Genomic DNA, 20,485 nt, shown 5'->3' with positions numbered 1-20,485 from the left:
GTGACATTTTCCACTTCAGCCCCGGGCAGCATGGCTGGAGGTGTCAGCTAGCAGGGGCCCCGCAGCTCCCAGCCGCTGCGGGTAGTGGGGAGACCCTGCAGCTCCGAATGAATGCAGGCAGCAGGGAGCGCCCTTTCTGCAGCTCCCAGCCACCACTGGTGGTGGGGTGGGGGCTTGCAACAGGGGGGCCCTCTGCCGCTCCTAGCTGCCGTGGGCGGCAGGGGAGACCCCGCAGCTGGCAGCGGCAGCAGGGGGGACCCAGAAACCCCAGCGGTCATGGGTACTTGGCCCTCCTCACTTCCCTTTTTCATAGAATCGTAGAATATCAGGGTTGGAAGGGACCTCAAGAGGTCATCTAGTCCAACCCCCTGCTCAAAGCAGGACTAATCCCCAACTAAATCATCCCAGCCAGGGCTTTGTCAAGCCTGACCTTAAAAACCTCTAAGGGTGGAGATTCCACCACCTCCCTAGGTAACGCATTCCAGTGTTTCACCACGCTCCTTGTGAAAAAGTTTTTCCTAATATCCAACCTAGACCTCCCCCGCTGCAACTTGAGACCATTGCTCCTTGTTCTGTCATCAGCTACCACTGAGAACAGTCTAGATCCATCCTCTTTGGAACCCCCTTTCAGGTAATTGAAAGCAGCTATCGAATCCCCGCTTATTCTTCTCTTCCACAGACTAAGCAATCCCAGTTCCCTCAGCCTCTTCTCATAAATCATGTGTTCCAGTCCCCTAATCGTTTTTGTTGCCCTCTCCAGGACTCTTTTTCCAATTTTTCCACATCCTTCTTGTAGTGTGGGGCCCAAAACTGGACGCAGTACTCCAGATGAGGCCTCACCAATGTCGAATAGAGGGGAACGATCACGTCCCTTGATCTCCTGGCTATGCCCCTACTTATACAGCCCAAAATGCCATTGGTCTTCTTGGCAACAAGGGCACGCTGTTGACTCCTATCCAGCTTCTCGTCCACTGTAACCCCTAGGTCCTTTTCTGCAGAACTGCTGCCGAGCCGCTCGGTCCCTAGTCTGTAGCGGTGCATAAGATTCTTCCGTCCTAAGGGCAGAGTCATAGTCATTTCTAATAAAAGTCAGGAACAGGTCACGTGGATTTTTGGTCATTGCCGGTGACCTCTCTGTGACTTTTACTAAAAAATAATCATGACAGAATCTTAGCCTTTGCCATGAGCAGCGTCTGTCTGACGTGGTAGGACTGGAAGCACAGCAAAAACGTCACTTTTTGAAAAAACGATCGGAGGCTCGCCTCGTGAAGGCTGGCTGCTTGGGGCTTCTGTTTTCTCCCCTTTCCACTGAGGTCACTCTCTGGTGGGGGCTTATGGACAGCTTCCGAATGTTTTCAAGGGAGTAGCCTAGGTGGAACAGAAGTGTTGCACTTGGTTCCGTGTCCTTTCAAAGGATTTGGCCTCACTTGATTCTGCTTGGCTGCAGTCCTCCCCATTGTACAGAGTTCTGTCATGCGACAGCCACCACTCACTTGGCTGTTCCCTGACACAGGTGAGACAGGTTTCCATCTTGTGGTGAAAGTGGGCTCTTAGCTATGTCTCCTGAACGGGGCTACAGCCTGGCAAAGGGAACCGTGTGGGGGACATGTTTGGTTCCTGCCTACGCTACAAGATGCATGTTTCAATGAGTGTTGCGGCTATGCTGGAGACGGGGCGACTGTGTTGTAACGGGGTGCAGAGGTGGGTGCAGGAGTTCTTATCGATCATTTCACATTGTTCTGCCTTTAACAGCTGCCCCATTTCTGTGTCATGGTGTCACATTTCTGGGAGCGGCTCAGCTGCTGTGTTCATGCCCGTTTCCCAGGAAAGCAAGGAAGCTGAGCGTGCTCTCTCTGCTGTTTATCTGTTAAGGAAGGGACGAGACTCCAGTGTGTACCTGACCTGATAAATGTCTGTAAACTGCCAAATGCGCACCTCTCAGCCCTGTTCTCTGCTTGCTTCCTATCTGGGTTGTAGTGTGACACGGACCTTTTGTGCCACATGCCATGTTTGCTCCCTCCCAGCAGCAGAAGTGTCAGCCAGACTCAGTTCCACAAGTGGAACAAGCGGATGTCCTCCTTTCTTCAAAACCGTTCCGGCCTGCATAGGGGTCTTTCCCTTTACAAATAGTCACAAGGGTAGCAGCAGTAAGAGGTGGATTGTTAGTTGGAAAGCACCTTTCATTCAAAGCGCTCAAAGTGTTTTGCAAACAGAGAAGAGCTGAGACCGCAAATCCCTCCCGTCCGGGAGGTAGATATACATTCCAGTTTACAAATTGGGGAAACTGAGGCACAGGTGGGCCTTCCCTAGGGTCACACAGCAAGTCAGTCACAAGAGTCAGGAATACACTCTAGGGGTTTATCGACACTTTAAAATAATAATAATAATAAAAGCCTGCAGTAGCGAGATTCAGCTCGGAGCCGGAGTTGTCTATTGGGCTAAAAATGGCAGGTTGGAGTTGGAGCCCAGGCTCTGAAACCCAGTGAGCAGGGTGGGTCTCCGAGCCCAGGCTCCAGTCCAAGCTTGAATATCTACAATGCTATTCTTAGCTCTGCAATCCCTAGTCAGTGGATCCAGGCTCTGAGACTGTACCACCAGGTGTGTGTGTTGTTTTGGGGCTGGGGTGGTTGTTCGGGTTTTTTTGCAGTGTAGACAAACCCTGAGACTCACTGGCTGGGGTGTGTTTTTGCAGTGTAGAGGTACTCCAGATCTCCTAACTATTGTTGCACTTGTATGTAGCTTGTGTGGTGCCTTTGTGCTTCATGATACTTCAGCTCCTCCACCCATCAACAAATAATGTCTCCCATCCTCTCAAGCTACAGAACAAATAAGGAAGCATTGAAAGTGGGAATGATTCCCTAATTCTCTACACAAAGCTATTCCTGATGGACAATCAAATTGAGTTGAAAGGAAAACTCCAGTGTAATGTGATCACTGCATCAAACTGCAGAGCTCAGTTGATCACTAAATAATGTTTCTTTAAAGTCTCCAAGGTGCAATTAACACTCCTAAAAAGGAGTACTTGTGGCACCTTAGAGACTAACAAGTTTATTTGAGCATAAGCTTTCGTGAGCTACAGTTCACATCCGATGAAGTGAACTGTAGCTCACGAAAGCTTATGCTCAAATAAACTTGTTAGTCTCTAAGGTGCCACAAGTCCCCCTTTTCTTTTTGCCGGTACAGACTATCCCAGCTGCTACTCTGAAACTTAACGCCCCTAGAGGAAGCTGCTGTCTCAGCAACCTTGTGGTGCAAAATCAGATTGAGAGAATTCATGTCCCATTGGAAAGCATTAGGAAGTCAGGGGGCTCATTTCCAGCTGAATCTTGGAAGTGTTCTCGTTTCTCTGTGCTTTCTAAAGAGCTGAATTTTCTCAGTCCTACTATGCATCATTTGGCTGGGCCTCAGGCGGGGAAGCACAGTATGGTATCATGTGCACTCCCCCAGTAGTGGAGAGGATGGCTGGATAGCAATCCCAAAATAATGGCAGGCAGCGATTTCTGAAAACTGTTTCAGAAATTAAACTGTTATCTGTCCAGCTGTTTTGGGCATTGTCCAGAAACCTCTGCAGGTTTGCCGTTTACAAATTGTCATTTATCTATATGTAAAAAATAGAATTGTTGGTTATACAAAAGACCATGGTTTGTACGCTTTGCTGCAAGGACTGCCTCAGTTCACAGGCGAGTTTGTTACCGTTGCATTCCATCTCTCCGCACTGCTTGCTTTCTGTGCAATAAAACAGAAGAAACCTGCTTGGCCTGCCTGATTAGTCGGTTTCAGATACTTGAAAGGTGCAGTCTGCACGGTCTGAGGATCACAATGCCAGGACCCAGGCAATGACTCCAAAGAGTTCTCTTTGGCTCTCTGGCTGCTTTCTTTCCTCTCTCTGCAACTCCCCTGCCCCCAGGAAAATGCAAAGAACTCCTTAGGAACTGGGTTGGAAGTCAAGAGACTTTGGGTCTTTTCCCAGTTCTGCCATTGAGTTTCTGTGTGGCCTTGGGAAGTCACCTCACCACACTGTGCCTCGGTTTCCTCATTTTCCAGATGAGGATAATGTTGACCTTCCTCTGTAAAATGCTTGAAGATATATAAATGAAAAGCACTAAATATTGTTGGCTCTTAGATCTGTGCTTTAAAAAGGAAATTACCAAAACTAGGACTAATGGAAATGTTTTTGTGACTATTTTTTGTCTGATTTCCAGTGACGACAATTCCCTGTTGTGGATTTTAACCTCACCTAGCAGCGTTTACAAAGCTGGTTGTGGACAGGACACGTGATTTATCTATGGGCCTGATCCTGCAAAGTATTACTCATGTAGCTGTTACTCATGTGAGTGGCCTCATGGAAAGAAAGTGGGAGAACTTCATGTCCAGTGAAAGTTTGCCGGAGCCCATGTGTTTGTAAAGTGCTGCGTACATTTACAGAGCTATGTGTGTTTCACTGTAATAACCCAGACACTGGAACATCGTGTGTGTGCAGGAGAATCTGACCATGAACCTGCTAGTTCACTGTACTAGTTTAATTGTCCAGGTTGATCCAGTGTAAAAATATAAACAACATGAAGGTTGAATAGTCTATAGGACTTTTAAAGTGCTTTGTATTGTTAATACAAGAGGATGGTAGTAAGGGGGATTTGAATGTTTTTTCAAATTATTTTGAGCCTCGGTGTCCTGATTTTAAAAAGAAACATTTACTCTGATTTCTAATATTGCAGTATTATATTTTACATTCAGATGAGACATTTACAGATGAAGCCCTGTCTGAACATTAAATATCTCTAGCATTTTGCATAAGAGGAAAAGATTCTTCCTGTCCCAAATTCCCCTTTTGTTTCCAAACTACTCCACAGTGCTCTAGGCTATTGGCCTAGCTGGCTGCTGGCTTTCCTCCCCAGAGGTGGCTACATTTCAGTGGTGCATTTATATTTATATGTAGTTTGCGAAGTGCATGCTGATCCTTGGGGAAGGAGGCTTTAGGAATGAACAGATAGGCACTGCAGACATCACCTGAAGAAAGACCTTCCCTAAGACTAAGTTAGGTACTAGGTGGTGTGAGCTCTTTGTGGGGTAAGGGCTGCCGTGAAATCAAGCAGGGGGAATAACTGATTCCAGATCATCCTCAATTCTGCAACCTCTGTGGATTTGTGCAAGCAGAAGACAGGCATTCCTCTGGAAGAATACAACCCCTGTCATGTGTCTCCTGGGCTACTGTTTCCTGTACTAAACACACAGCCAGTTTGGAAACACTGGTTCACAAACAGAACCAAACTGTTCTGTCATCTCAGGTGTATTAGGGGATGCTCAGATTAGCTAGCTCCTAACTAATGTGCTTTGTCACTGATGCTGGACCGGATTGATTCTTAATCCACACCGAGCAGCATAGTACCAGAGTGCCCTAAGAGCCATTGCATTTCCTTCTCTTTCCCATGTGGACTAAGCTTTTGGGCAGTTTTCAGTTGGGCCCTGGTTAGGATTTGGACTGTGAGTCCCACATTCCTGGAGGGCCAAAGGGCTGTGAGCTGTTAGTGTATTGAAGGTGGCTTTGGAGATGGGTGCCCATCGGTGAAGTAATGAAACTTGCTGACTTTACTTGTAGACAGTGTGGTGCCCACTACATTCACAATAATCCGTGGCCCATTAAGCCTTTCAGAGGCTGCAGAGGGGCTAGTTGATCAGGCATCTGCTGGGAACAATGCAACACCACAGGGAATGTGGCTTATTCTCTCAGGGTGATTGGAGGGGTGTGGGAGAGACTAGACACACCTGCAAAATATGAAGCAGGAGTGATCCTACCTGCAGACTATGAAATCTGCCTTTGTGGTTTGACCCTCCTGCCTGCTTGCTCAATTTCTGATCACTGTCTGGCTGTTAAAGATTCAATGCATCGAGCAGGAGAGAGCCACTTGACATTGCTGTGGGGAGATCGTCAGACTCACTTTCTGTGGGACTGGAACTTGGTGTGGAGGGTGAGAGTTTTGTTGGCTGCCTTTATGCTGTGAGCTTCTGGCTGTGGAGGTTTCTGCCTTAGCTGTGGGGTGGGTTTGTTTGTTTTTGGGCGGAGGGGGTGGGGGAACAGTATCTAATATTAGCCTGTATCCTAGCCGTACCCTTGTCATTTGTTTCCTGTGCACTCCATGTGAAATTCACTTGAAAAGCTCTTCCTTTATTTGATGCTGGCAGATGTCTGTCAATAGAGCTGGGGAAGACTTTAGGGAGGGTCCAGAGACTGTGCTCTTACACTCCTCCCCCCATCAGTGCAACATTGGAGGAGCAAGCTGAAACCCTGTGAATCAGGAAAGGATGGGCAGTGCAAATCTTTGTGTCAGATGTTGATTCTGGATGCCTTGTGGTCTCCTCCTGACTCTGGATTTTAAATCTCTGGGAGTTTTCTTGTATTCTCTCTTCCCCTCCCGCTTCTGACCCTACACACACGAATTCAAAGGGAAGAGGGACAGTGAGGGTAATTTTGGCCTTAAGTAGCAGCAACTATAGAAGGCAGGCTGTTAAAGGGACAATTTCACCCCTAGCAGACAGCCCTGGATGACTTTTCCCTTTCTTTCCACATGATGGACTTGAGTCGGAAGTCCAGTTAATTATTCCTGGCCGCGGTTCTTTTCTCCGGCTTGTGAAATTCCATTTTCCAACAGAAAATATTCTAATACCCATGCATTAGAGGAAACCTGAGCAGCCGACTCTCACAATGTGTTTCATTTTACTTCTAGCTGTGACATTCCTGGGTTACTTTATACACTAGATTCCCCCCCTCTCCCCTTTTCCCTCCTCAGCTAGGGTTTGTTTCTACAAAACGTTTCTTCTTTTCTTCCCTCACAGTCCATATGCCTCTCCTCCTTTGTCGTTTGTACGTTTCAGGGAAATGTTAGTGTTTGTGGCTGATTCAGTGTCAGTGAAAATGAGACTAATTACCCTGGCAAGAGCTGGGTGTCTGTGTGAGCTTCCAACACAGAGGTCTGCTGATGCATCTCCATTGTGACGTACCCTTGCCAGTTTTGTAGTCCACGCTCAGAGGCCCGACCGTTCTGATGACAGTTCTGAGTCTGGGTTTTGTGACCCTGACCTGTGTGTGCAAGGGGCAGTGAAAAGTTTGAGGTCTCCAGAGCAACCACCCAATGAACAGCTTTGCCCTCCTTTCCTCTCTGGGTATTTCCTGTCCAAAGACTTGTCTACACGGGAGGGGAGCCCTCGGCAAAGTTAATGCGAGCGAACGAAAGTGTGAATTTAAAGTGGATTAGTTAAATCACATTAAACCCCTGTGTGGATGCTCATATTCAGAATTAAAGTGGTCGTAGTTCAGTGTAGCTTTAATTGAATGTAACTGAATTGAGGAATAGGCAGAGCTGCAACCATGTGTCACCCCTGGAGGATATCTAGGTCTGAAACACTATTATAATGTGAATTTCTCTCTACACTGGCAAGAACATGCCATGTTATAATATGGTTTGAATATGAGGTCTGCACTTTTGCAGGAGCAGTTGGCATCGAGCAATGAAATGCATTAATTGTACATTTATCCTGGGCAGTGCAGATGGGGTTCAACAAAGTTTTTCAAAGGTAGATTAAATTCCTGATTCCCTTGGGTCTTTGATAGATCAAGGTAATTACAGAGACGAGCAGGAAACAGTGTGGCCCAATAGGTAGGGCACTGGATTGGAACTCAGGAGACGGGGGGTGAGGGGTTTCCATTCTTGGCCCTGCCACTACCCTGCTGGGTTGCCTTTGGGAGTCATTTCACTTCTGTGCCTTATTTTCCCATCTGTAACATGGGGGTGGGGACGCCGACCTTCTTTTGCAAAGCACTTTGAACCTCTGCAGCTGAAACATCGCTCTGTAAGAATGGTGTATTTTATTATTCCCACTGCCAGCTGGATGTGTAGCAGAGAGAAACTACAATACAGTCAGTGCCTTCCAACTGCTGGTGCCGTGGGCCTGTTGTGAGCTTAGGTGCTTTCTGAAGATAACACCAGGAATGGGAAAGGGTGTATTTCAAAGTGATGGGAACCGCAGCGTAATAATGCTCTTTGCATCACTCTGGTTAATTACAGAGAAGAATAAATCGCTGAAGTTTGGTAAGAAGTGTCCTTGGCGTAATAAAAGACGATCTAACACTGCTGCAGGAAGCTGCTCGACAATGTAATAATTATAAAGCGGACCAAAGTAATCCCTGGTGTAACTCCATTAATGTCGCTGAAATTAAACCAAGGGTAGCTCTGGCCCCAAATGTTGAGTTCAGCAGCATGTGGTAGCAGGAGGCTTTCATAGATGTAAGCTAGTTTCTGTGTTTAAAATCAAAGGGGGGTGAGTTTACAGTGGTTTGACATACACAGTATTTGCAGATTATGGGTGTGGTGCTGAATAGTGACTTTACTGGAAGTGGGTAGATGCTCGATCCTGACAAATGCTGAACGCTATGTGAGAAGCAGCAGGGCCTAGTGGCTAGGGCAAGGCGCAGGGAATCAGTAGGGCTGGGTTCTATTCCTGCTCTGCAACTTTCTCTCTTTCTCCTCCCACCGATTCACCTGTCTTGTCTGTAGACAAGGAGGTAAATTCTTTAGGGCAGGGACTTTCTCACTGTGTGTGTATAGCACAGTGGAGCCCTGATCTCAGCTGGGATACAAAGAGTAACAAACCACTTTCTATTGTTTCCCATTTTGTTTAAAAAAAAAAAAACAAAAAACCTAAAGAAATCTAGCTAAGTGTGATGTTAATTCTGTGAAGTGGGAGTCCAGAATTTTCATCATACCCAGCCATGTGGCCTCACATGAGCAGGTGACTTTATTCCTGCTGTTGCTCAGGATTAACTGCTCACAGTCCATGGGTGCAGCTGGGAGGTTTGATTCGCTCAAGCTAGCCTGCCAAGAGCAGCTAGTCTTGGACTAGCCACCTGCGCTCAGACCCAGGGGGCTGGGCAGGCTTTGCCTTGGGCAGAGATCCATGCCCCTGTTTTCAGGGCACTAGCTTGAGCGCAGCTAGTGCGAGTCTGTCTACTCGGGCCTATGTCATGTCCCCATTATAGCCAAGCTAAATTATTGCAGTGAATCCTTCCTGTTTGTGCCACAGTAAAAACAGTTCTGCAGCTGTTCAGGCTTCTGCTTGACGGGCCTCCACCACCACTCTACGAGCAGCTGTTTGTTCAGGAAGGTGGTGCAAAATGATCATGCATCTGCCAAACATAAGAGAACTATTGTACTTCAAAGGCCTTGGAGGTGTTTGACTTTGGGGTTTTAATCCAAGCTTTAAGCTTTACCGTTCCCCAGCCTGGCATTGTTTTGGTTAGAAACATGTGGGTCAAATCCCAGTGGAGCGTAGACATGGCCTACGCCAACAGGAAGGGTTCTCCCATCGGCGTCGGTAATCTACCCCCTGAGAGGTGGATAGCTTTAGCACTGTCCATATGGGGATTTAGGTCAGTTTAATTATCCTTCAGAGGGGTATTGCTACGCACTGCTTCCCTAATGCTCTTTAGGGAAGTGTCTGTGTCCTGAGCATTAGCAAGGGGCTGCCTCAGCGAGGGGAGTGGGCCCACATTTCCCCCCTCCCTGGGAACGTGCCCTGCTTCACAGAGGTGCTGTGAGGATAGCTGCATTAAAGGCAGGGAGGGGCTCCACTTCTGTGGTGACGGGGGCTGCAGTACTTTGACTGGATAGAGGGTGATACAAACCCCGAGCATTAGGCGTGTTAGTGGGAGTTGCCCAACTTTTGCATGTAGTCTTTTGCCCAGAGTCATTTCCACTCGGGTGTCATGGGAGTAAAATCCACTCTGTCCTAAACAGGCAATTGAAGACCTTTCCATTTAGAAATGGATGTTAAAGAGAGTCTGATTTCTTCCCCAGTGTTTCTGTCCCTGCAAGGAAGGAGGTACAGCAGTGTTGTCATGTCTGTGTTTTTCTCTTTGAGCGGGTGTGTGTGTGTGGCAGAGGCTTTACTTGGTCAGAACTACTTAGTTTAGGTCAAACCAAGTCAGCTCTTCTTGTGCCAAGGTAGACAGAGGGGTTGTAAAATAAGGGCTCTTAAAACAAAGATGCTGCTGAAATAACATTGAGTAATCTCATGCCAAGGCCTCTCTTTCTCGTGCAGCTTCAGACAAGCGTCTGGAAAGTCTGGTGAGCCATATCGGTGTGCGGGCATCTGTCGGAGACATGGACCGAGGGAAATACTGCTCCGTGGGCTTGACTGTGTCAGCAGATGAGAGGAGTTTTTGAGGGGTGTTTCCTGCCCAAAAAAAATGACTTCTGCTGTAGCTCCATTTATGGGAGCAATGGCTGCTACCAGCAGGATCTGTTCCCAGCAGATCCATCCCGCTCCCCTTTGCCCCACTCCTTAACATCTTGTGTAGCCAAATGACAAAAGGCTCCCAATTCATTTCACTGCACCCCGTCAGCTTGGTCAGCTGGCTTGCCCTGTGGTTCTCAGATCTAGGGTCAATCTTTGGTGAGTGGCTCACTGGCACCTTTTTTGCATACACAAAGCTTTATACCCAGGACTGTGGCTTTGAATATACCCGCAAAACCATGTGGTGAGGAGTCTACCCCGCAACAGGACCCATCACTTCCCTCCATTTCACCAGGCTTGGGTCTGTGACCCTAAGAGAGAAAATACGTACTAGGCACAGGAGATGCGTTCTTCCCGCTGTGAAATCCCAAGGTCACTTGTCGTTTCACGAGGGCCCTGACTCCTGCAGTGGTTGAGCAGTATGAGAAACATCCGTGCCTACTCTTGCAAAGCATGGTTTGTCTAGGCTCCCGGCTTGTCGTCGTGGGCGTCCAGCACACGATTTGAGCACAGATTACCCAATGTGCCACCCTTCTGTATACCGTAGCAGTGACAGGAAACCTCGATATATTTGTTCCAGTTGAGGGATTTTGCTTCTGCTTTGCAGGGGGTAGTGGTGCTTTCACCAGTTCAGCTACTCAGTGGATACCTGGTATCTGCATTACTTGGTCTCTCCTTAGCTGGCAAAAATGGGACATGCAGTTCACCCCCAGTGCCCACGAATGCAGGGCAGTAAAAACACCCGAGGCCTGCTACTCTTGAGCTTCCAGTGTTGTTCCCACCACTGAAGTTGCACTTACGAGGAATTACACACGAGGCACCTCTGCTGCTCTCTCTCATCTGCAGAGGCCTTTCTGGAGCTTTTTAGTACTCTTGCAGACGGGGAGGAGAGCTATGCCGTTCTTGTGTCATTCCCTGAAGACGCACCTTGTAAGAGAGCCTCACTTATCCACCCACCTTCCCTGCAGAGCCAAGGAGTTGGTTGTATTCTTTAATGTTTTCTGCCGTTCACAAGAAGGACAAAAAGGGAAGTGATAGCACTAGAGTCTGCAACTCTCCACTCAGCACGAGGGACGAACTGGACTAGCGTGTGTGTGTGTGTGTGTGTGTGTAATGATATGGAGACGCAGTGAAGCGGGAGATAACTCCACCCAGAATAGCGAAGCTGGGGGGATTTCCAGCCGTCATGTGCTGGGATCATGGACCCAAAGCTTAGAACTTGAGAGAACAGATCTTCTGGGTGGGACGTCACTCTGTCCTGTGCGGTGTTCGGGAGGAAGGAGGTGAGCCGTTTTGGTTCAGGGTTGTCAGCTCGGTGACATTGGCAGAGCGATCCTCAAATTCGCCCTCGCTCATTGAGCCTTGAAAACGTTTGTATTCCGTGTTTGGAGCATGAGACGCTTCTTCGCTGTGGCTCTTCTCCTGAGAGACGACCAGGGAGGCGGGTGGTGGTGGGGGAAGAGATTGGGCGAGAGAGGAAATGGAGGAAAAAAAACCACCAAGACGACGTACTGCTGGGAAGAGGCCAAATCAGAAGAGAGACGTCGTGAAGAATGAAATGGGTTTTAGGGTCTAATCCAAGCCCTTTGCAATCCCTGGGGGCCTTTCCAGGGACTTCGGTGGGCTTTGGATCTCACCCTTAGAGAGAGCAGTGAAGTGATGTGTCATTTGAAAAGATTGAGAAATTCTGGACAGCTTAGTGTGAGCGGGGAAAACCCAGTCACTGAAATAACTGTTTGGGGAATCACCACGAGGCAGTATTCTGTAGGGCCAGAAGAAAACATTATAATCCTTTCCTCTGACCACCCCCAAAACTCAGGCTATAGCACCGCCTCCACCAGCGGATTCCTGCATCGAGCCCCTGCCCCCGCGTCTCCAGGCATGTGCGGGAGGAGGAAAAATGGGGGGAGAAAACAGGAAAGTGGGTCTTGAAAGTGATTTTAATAGAGAACCTGCTTTGTGCAGTATTTGGAATCTGATTTTTAATGGCAATCGATCCGATTTCTTTTGGCCTAGAAACAGAAGCTTCTCTTGGTATGTGGGGAGAGGGGGGATCGGTCCGTCCGTCCCAGAGCCCCTAGACCACTTTAATGATCTGAGCCCAAGGAGCCTGTGGCCTTTGCGTTTTGTAAACGTGGTGCTGCTGCTGCTTTTGCCCTAATATCCTGTGCAAAATTGCCCCTCCCCTCCATTGTGCTGTGTGCTTGTCTGTTGCTTTCTTCCCTCCACCCCAGAGATGGCTGCATTTCAGAAGTTTGTGATTCCCTGTCGGGCTTTCTTGAGGTGACAGGCACTGTGTAAACACTATTATTGCTCTCTTACATTGCGTGAACCGGGGTTGACTGACTCTCTCATTGAGGCAGAGCATGGCCGTCTGTCCTCCTTGGTTAATACCCCGACCTAGACTGAAGTGGTTTCACAATCCCAGTACCTGAAACATCAGAGCTGGATGTTCCCTTTACATTTACATGGGCCTTGTCTACATGGGATGCTTCCACACAGCAAGCCAGGGTGTGAATCTACTGGGTTATAGCGGGGACTACATGGCCATCTAGCGTGCTGTAGATTCACACCCTGGTTTGCTGTCCGTGTAGACAAGCCCTTGGTCTCCTTTCCCCACTCCACGTAACCCGAACCCTCTCGCTGTGACCTCTTGTCTCTGTGTGTTTTCAATCTGCTGCCCTCGCTCTCCTTACTAATCCTCATCGTCAGCAGAACACGCTTCTGTGGCCCATGCCCAGGTATTCCAAATTCACCTTAGTATGAAATTCCATCCTCTTGCCACTGGACGGACACACACACGGACACTCACACTCTCTCTCTCTCTCTCTCTAAATTCCTAAAGGAACTAGGCTGGGATTTCCAAATGGGGTTATCAGACTCAAGGGAAATTGGACATCTAACTCCTTTAGGTCTCTTGGACCTCCCATTGCTTTCCCATTCCCATAACCCAGTGCAGTCCAGTGGATAGGGCCCTTGAGCTAGATTCACACCAGACTTCTGCTGTGACTTTCACCTCCCTGTGCTTCATTTTTCCCCATCTGTAAAATAGTGCTCACCTCCATTGTAAAGTGCTTTGAGATCTGCTGCTGAAAGTCACTATATAAGAGGAGGTTGTATTATTATTATGCAGTGAGATTGCTTTTCTTTTCACTAGCATCGACAACCAGTGCAGCAAGTCACCTGGAAGGTCTAATGCCTTTCTGCCTATGCTGTATCTCCAGTTGTACTGTGCTACGTACTAGAGAGAAACCTGAATTCTGCAGTGATTGACTTTGTTAGGTACAATGGGAAAATGTACCGAACACAAGCACAGTACTCTCCGTGGCCGTTGGACAGAACACCACGTGCCGCTGAATTGCCCCATCTTGTCTGTCATCCATGCAGTGATGTTAAACTTTTTGTTTTGTTGTGTTGTTTTTTTTTTCTCCCCAGTGTCCAAAGTCTGCCGGTCGAGATGCCCAAGCCCAGCAAAGTGAACCAAGCTTTGGCAGGTAATGACTCCTCCTCAATTATTTTTCTCCCTAGGTTTTTTTCCTTTCCTTTGTAACTTGCTTCCTTACTTAGCCTCTAATAAGAATCTAGAGGGCCCTGTCGTGTAGCCAGGGCCTGGCACAGAATAGAGAATAAAGCTAGTGTGTTTGAAAATGTTTAGAAAGTGCACACACCAGCAGCTGGTTGGCTTTTCTCAACCACGTTGCGATAAGTACCTACTTGGCTTTGTATTGCTGTCCTTGCTTTGGTAATAGGGTGGGAACAGTCCCACCCTTGTCTTTCTACAATGCCACAGTGTGTAGACTTGTTACCTATAAGGGCAAAGGCTGACAGAGAGAGGGAGTCAAGCATCTGGAACTTGGTTAGCAATTCGGTAGATGAAGCATGAGTTCTCCTGTAACTGCGGGAGTAAGTAGGAGGAGCTTACGTTTGTCGCTGAAGTCTGCAGCTCTGACTCTGAATACTCCCAGGGAGCAGATCTGTTAGGGAAGGAGGAATCCATTTTTACATAAAGAAAAGGAGTACTTGTGGCACCTTAGAGACTAACCAATTTATTTGAGCATGAGCTTTCGTGAGCTACAGCTGCTCACGAAAGCTCATGCTCAAATAAATTGGTTAGTCTCTAAGGTGCCACAAGTACTCCTTTTTTTTTTTGCGAATACAGACTAACACGGCTGTTACTCTGAAACCTGTCATTTTTACATAGTTGCTTTTCAGAGTAGAATTGCTCCCTGCGACTCTAAATGGCGTTGTCTGGATAATGATCCCACACCCGTGTGGTTTGCAGTGTAAACACTGCTAGTCTGCGTCCCAGAGGGTGGAACGCTTGCTGGTATGTTTGCCCCCTCTTAATTCAGCTAGTGCATAGCAACTGGAATTCTAGTTTGGGAGCATCTTCTGAAACTGGAGGTTCTGCTGATCACACGATGTCTTCTGCTTACTAATGCAGTCCATGCACTTTAACAATAGCACTGCCCTGGGACAGAACTGCCACAAGGCCCATATGGTGGTGTCCGATGACGCCCTCGCATGGCAGGACATCTTTGAGTACATAACAGCACACCCCCCACTCCCATCCTTTGTATTCTGTCTGCTTGGACTGTAAGCTCTTTGAGTGGTGGAGCTCGAGGCGAATACTCCACAACCTGGGCGTGTCTGTCCTCCAGCACTGGGGCCGTGTTTGTCGTCGTCTCCATGTCTTATACAGCTAGATAGCACCTCGTGCTCTGTTGGTGCTGTCCAGTTAGTCGTAGCGATTACGTATTGGAAATCATCTAAATGTTCAGCCAAGCATCCGATCCCTCCATCGGCTAGAAATTCTCAAACCTACTTAATGGACAGGAGACACTGGGCCGGACTCAGACCTGGTGTAAGTGACTGACCTCAGTTGAGTTTCACCTTTTATACGTGCTCTGAATTTGGCTCGTTACTATATGCAGTGACATGTCAAATGGACCCATTCTCTTGGCACTGTTACAAAGGAGAGTGTTTCTAGAAAACCCCTGGGTTAACCATATAGAGCCAGATTCAACAAAGCACGTGCTGAAAGGTATTGCTGGATCGGAGCTATGTTAATAACCAGCTGCTGGTATGTTCCGTATACGGGTCATCTGTTCTCAGTTTGGAAGAGGCAATTGGACTTGATGCTTTAATAGAGAAGAACTCCAGGAGGTAACTGGTACCAGCATTTTATCACCACCTTTGTTTAAAAAGCCACTTTTGCAATCAATTCTTCTACTCTTGTTGGAGGCAGGGGGTACAGGAACGAGAATTTTAAAACTTTCAAAATCTCTTTAACTTAAAAATGAGGCCAAGGTCTGTGAGATCACATGTACAGCAGCTGACAAGACGCACACTGCACTACAGGAGTCCAGAAATGCTCCGACTAGGGCATGATCAGTGGGCAAATGCTAGCTTCTAAAAGGCAAACACTCTTCTTGTTTAGACCTGAATCTTTACAGGGCCTGGCTTTGACTGGAGCGGAGGGTGGTAATCTTTAACGGAAGCACCATGCTGCCTTTTGTTCAGTGTGGCAGCCTTTAAAAGGTCTGAGAAGGCTACAGCAGTACACAGTTTTTCTTTTTCAGCAGAAAATCCTTATTCGAACGTGACTGTAAAAGAAGTCACAGGAGAAAGGTGTGGGTAGCTTAACTAGTGTGTGTAAGGAAAGGAAGTGCCTGGGAACATCTATGAAGAGCAGCAGGCAGTGGAGTTCTGGGGACAAGAATACTGAATTTCATCACGGCTTTACTTGACGTGGCCTTTAATTGGTGACCTCTCCTTCCCATCTTATTGGGCTACTGTGTCTTTGGTAACTTTAGGATCTCTCTTTGGAAACTGGAAAAGCCTCCGTTGATCTTGACTCCCCAACTTTTCATGCTTCAGATGATTTAATAAGGCAAAGATCCCCTCCTTGGACACGTTCTGAGCTCCGCTGCACGGTTCTCAAACTAGTTTGTTTTGTGGATTGGCTGTGCAGGTCGCTGGAGAACCATAGAGCCAGGGGAGAACCTCACAGGGGCAGTTCAGTGATGGTCTGTACCACCAATCTTAATAGTCTGCTTATCATTGGCTGTGCAGAGAGTGGCCCTTCTGGGGTGAAAAAGGCAGGCCCAAAACTAAGCCTAGCCAGGTGCTGTAGGGTAATAAATCTATAGCTATGCTGGATTATCTCTCATTTGGTCCATTCATTAGGAAACTAGTTATATTCTGGGACGAATGGACTGATGTCTCAGGAGCTTTGGGTACCAGTCAGATATGCTGCTCCACGTGTTTGAAACGGGCCTTGTAACTAAAAGAAACACCATACTAAAAGTACACTTTGGGGTTCTTTGTATTTACCTTCTGGTTTTTGATATGTTAAGGGGTACATGGCCCCTGGTTTCCAGCTTTAAATCTCCATAACCATGAAGGTCAGGAATTATCTTTTTTTAAAATGCAAGCTGAGATTCTCATGTATTCACATGATTCCAGGGGCTGAGGCTTTGGGAAAAAAAACCCTCAATATCACAAGACCCGCGATGAACATTGTGAGAGTTGGCAATACTGCGTAGGATCTCCATTGCTATTCAAAGCAAAGTTCTGGCCCCGTGCAAGTCTTGACTCTAAAGTACATTTGAACAAAAACTGGCAGCTGGACAAAGTGACATGTTAGAGCTTGCTCACATATCAAGCCTGTGTACACACAACCTGCTACCCCTGTCCCATCCTCAGTCCTTGCACAGCACACAACAGTAAGAATTTCTTTGAATGGGAGACTACTTAGATCCTTGATTGCTGTGACCATTGCTATGGCAAGACTAACCTGGTTTACAACACACGTGTAGTTTGTATGCACAAACAGCATGCTAAAATCTGCACTGAGCTGCAGGTAGATTTTCAAATTCCAACACAGATTCAGTAACAGCAGCCAAATTCTCGGCGGGAGTCAGTGGAGTTACATCAGTAGAGAATTTGTCTCTACTGCAGTGTGGAAGGTGTCAACAAGCCCTAATGTTGCCTGGCTAACCCACTGAGTAGCTCTGAAAATACAGACCCGTAGTGTTCCTAGATAAAAGCTTAGTCCTCATTTGTTGTTCTCCTACCGTGGCAAATCTGCATTCCTTAAAGAGCTATTGCCGGCCACTAGCCAACTTTAAGGAAAACGTAGCTTAAATCATGACATCCTCGTGTGCTGTTTCTTCTGTTTCATCCCCATGGAGATCATCGTGGAAATAGAAAGAGTCAGAACGATCTTTGAGCCTTGTAATATATGCCCTGGTTCTAAGGTGCTGAGCACATGCCTATAAATACTTGTCATTAGTGGATACGAAAGTAATTGGCTCCTTCATCTTGTGAAACTGATGCCAAGAGCCCTAGTGATGAGACAGCGTTAACGGTGTCACTGGGTTGGTCTGTGTTACAATCAGAGGGCTGCTCAGGTAGGCGAACTTGCATGCGCCTTAATCTGCCCAGCACAGGTAAAAATATCCAGGAGCCCACCGCGACATGGACTTGAGCATGAGCTAGGAATGTGGTTATGTACCCTGGGTTCCAGGTGAGCTGGTACAGCCTGGGCTGCTGCTATTTTTAGCTGTGCAAGCTAAATTTAAGCTAGCGTGGGTATGTCTACCCAACCTGCAGTCACCCCTCCGATGGCAGTGTGGACGTACCCAGTGATTTCCGGGTGCTGAAGAGGAGTCAAGCATGATAAGCCACAGTTTCAACAGCAAAGCTGGCTTATGTGCGTAACGAAGCATCACAAGTGATTTTTGCCATCAGGCTTCCCAAGGGTTGATTGCTGAGTACTGAGATTTCCTGTGTTACATTAGACGCTTAAGGGAAAAACAGCTGTTGGCTACGCAAATGATTCAAATGTAAGGGAGCCCAGCCAGTGATGCAACAAGTGACTAGGCTCTTGCTCAGTGATTCCTTGGTTTCAGGAAGGATGTGCTTTGTTACTGTTGCACTCTTCGTTTTGTGCTGCGTTTGATTCCTCTGCCATGTGTTGTCCCCAAAGACAACAGAAAGTAGAGGAGGAGGACAGCCCAGTAGTTCACCTCGTCCATCTTCCTGCCTTAGATGCTCAGAGGAGGAATCTCTCGTGATGGCATGTGAGCATTGCTGTCTATGTGGTTTCACCTCCTGACGTGCTGGGTGGGTATAAAGTTCATGTAATACGTTTCTATTTTATTTATGATGATTCATCACCTCCAATACGCATTGTTAGTATATTGCCCCAGATGCACACTGGGATCAATATTGCTCTGGTAAAGCTTAGCTAATGAAACTGAAATATTCTATGGCCTGTGTTCTACAGGAGGTCAGATTAGAGTATCATAATGGTCCCTTGTGGCCGTAAAAATCTGTTAACTCAGTTTTTCAGATGCACAGTTCTGCAGCTCCTGTGCTTTCTAATGGCATAGGCACAATATTTCAGTGACATCCTCTAGAGCAGTTAAGCTTAGATCATTAATTAACTTTTCAGTTAGATATCAGTTGTATACATTTGAAGATCATCCTGTGTAGCGCTTTGACCAGGTTCAAAGTTCCTTACACACTTTAGCTGATTGATTAACATAATCAAATTGTCCAGTAAAGATGACAGTTAAGAGGAGCTTTACCATTTCTCCTTCTGTGGCAAGCTGAAGAATAGTGTTTACATCCCTGCCTGATCAGAAACTTGTAGGCTGATTTAGTATTTATTAGAAGCAATTTTGCCTAGGGGCTAGAACACAGGACTGGGACTCAAAAGACCTGGATTCTAGTCCTGGCTCTGCCACTGGCCTGCAGGGTAGCCATGGACAAGTCACTTCCCCACTCCTTGCCTCAGTTTCCCCATCTGTAAAATGGGGATAATGATACTGATCTCCTTTATGAAGTGTTTTGAGATCTACAGATGAAAAGCTCTGTATTGAGAGCTAGGTATAATTACCATAGCACCTAGGACCCTAGTTATGGATCAGGATCCCATTGCGCTAGGCGCTGTACAAACACAGAACAAAGAGGTAGTCACTCCCCCAAAGAGCTTACAATCTAGATATGACAAGAGGCAAATGGATTCAGACCAGTAGGGATGTACAGGGAAACAATGAGATGCTCTTGGTGAAAGGCAGTGGACTCAGCACTCCAGCGGTTGTCAAGTGTAGGCTTCATGGCAAAGGGGAGTTTTGAGGAGGGATTTGAAGGAGGCTAATGAGGTAGCTTTGCAGATGTTTACAGGGAGCTCCTCCCAAGAGCCAGGGGCAGCATGGGAGACAGCATGAAGGTGCTTGTTTGGAGATGTAATCAGTAGATCCCTGGGTACTACAGAGATCAAAATATCTTGTCTCCTTCTGAATACGAAAGTGTATTATTCCGAGGCTAATATTCCACTATGGATTTATGAATCTTCCTGCCTTAGTGCCATTTTGACAGTCTAGACAGGCACAAAACACTTTAGTTTTTGCAGCCAAAATTCTTAATAAATGTGGTAAAGCAAATTGTCACTCTTGAATGGTGGTCTGACTCCAGACTCGGCTGGTCTAAACCCACCAATGCTAGGGATGAATTTGTTCGCCCTTCAGCCAAAGAAAAGAATGGAACGTAAGTGCAGCCGGTCAATAATAGCATGATTACAATGGCTGAGGTTAAGAAGGCTGGAATAAAAATGATCCACATGTTCTCCATTAATGAAAAGAAGGCCGTGTTCCATTGCTGTGGAAATCTTAGGATATTGCAAAAGGATGTAAGGTCTAGTCCTGCTTAGTGCATCCTGGAAATTGATGAGTACCCTCAGCTTGCCCTGGAAATCGAGGGTACACAGCAGTCTTGCAGGAACCAGGGTTTTAGTCCAGGATTAAAAAGAAATTTAGATTCTGACTGGCATTTTTCATTGGTAAGCTTATGGGCCTGATTCTTAGCTTTGTGTAAACTGACATAGCTCTGACTTTGGCTATAAATCTGACTTGATTTCTAACAGCTGAGAACCTAGCTCTGGTATCGTTACCAGGACAATAGGTTAGTAGCTCAATGTTTTCACACACTAAAAATCAAGACTCTCTCTTTACCAACACCCCACAGCTGCTGGGGGCTCTCTGCTGCCGCTTAAGGAGTGCGTGTGTGTGTCGTGGTGTGACAGTCCACCCCGGTGGACGCTGTTTGGAGATCAGGAGAACTGGCCTCTAGCACTGAGCGTGGCAGAGGCGGTTGGCTGATGAGGAGGCAGGTAGCTTCCGTTTTCACG

The 20,485-nt window shown here is 47.1% G+C and overlaps 1 protein-coding gene across 6 annotated transcripts in view; it reads left to right on the top strand.

Moving 5' to 3' along the window:
- The window catches only part of DTX2 (deltex E3 ubiquitin ligase 2), a 61,415-nt gene that overhangs the window by 17,581 nt on the left and 23,349 nt on the right, over window positions 1-20,485 (top strand). For all 6 annotated transcript variants that reach the window (XM_077836981.1, XM_077836980.1, XM_077836979.1 and 3 more), the window contains exon 5: window positions 13,723-13,781. In XM_077836981.1, the coding sequence (XP_077693107.1) occupies window positions 13,723-13,781 (59 nt within the window). The remainder of the gene's footprint in view (window positions 1-13,722; window positions 13,782-20,485) is intronic.

The sequence above is a fragment of the Eretmochelys imbricata genome, chromosome 17, assembly GCF_965152235.1.
Source record: "Eretmochelys imbricata isolate rEreImb1 chromosome 17, rEreImb1.hap1, whole genome shotgun sequence".
Taxonomy (NCBI): domain Eukaryota; kingdom Metazoa; phylum Chordata; order Testudines; family Cheloniidae; genus Eretmochelys; species Eretmochelys imbricata.
Note: the sequence above shows the minus strand (reverse complement) of the source record. Positions and strands in the feature narration are given on the sequence as shown.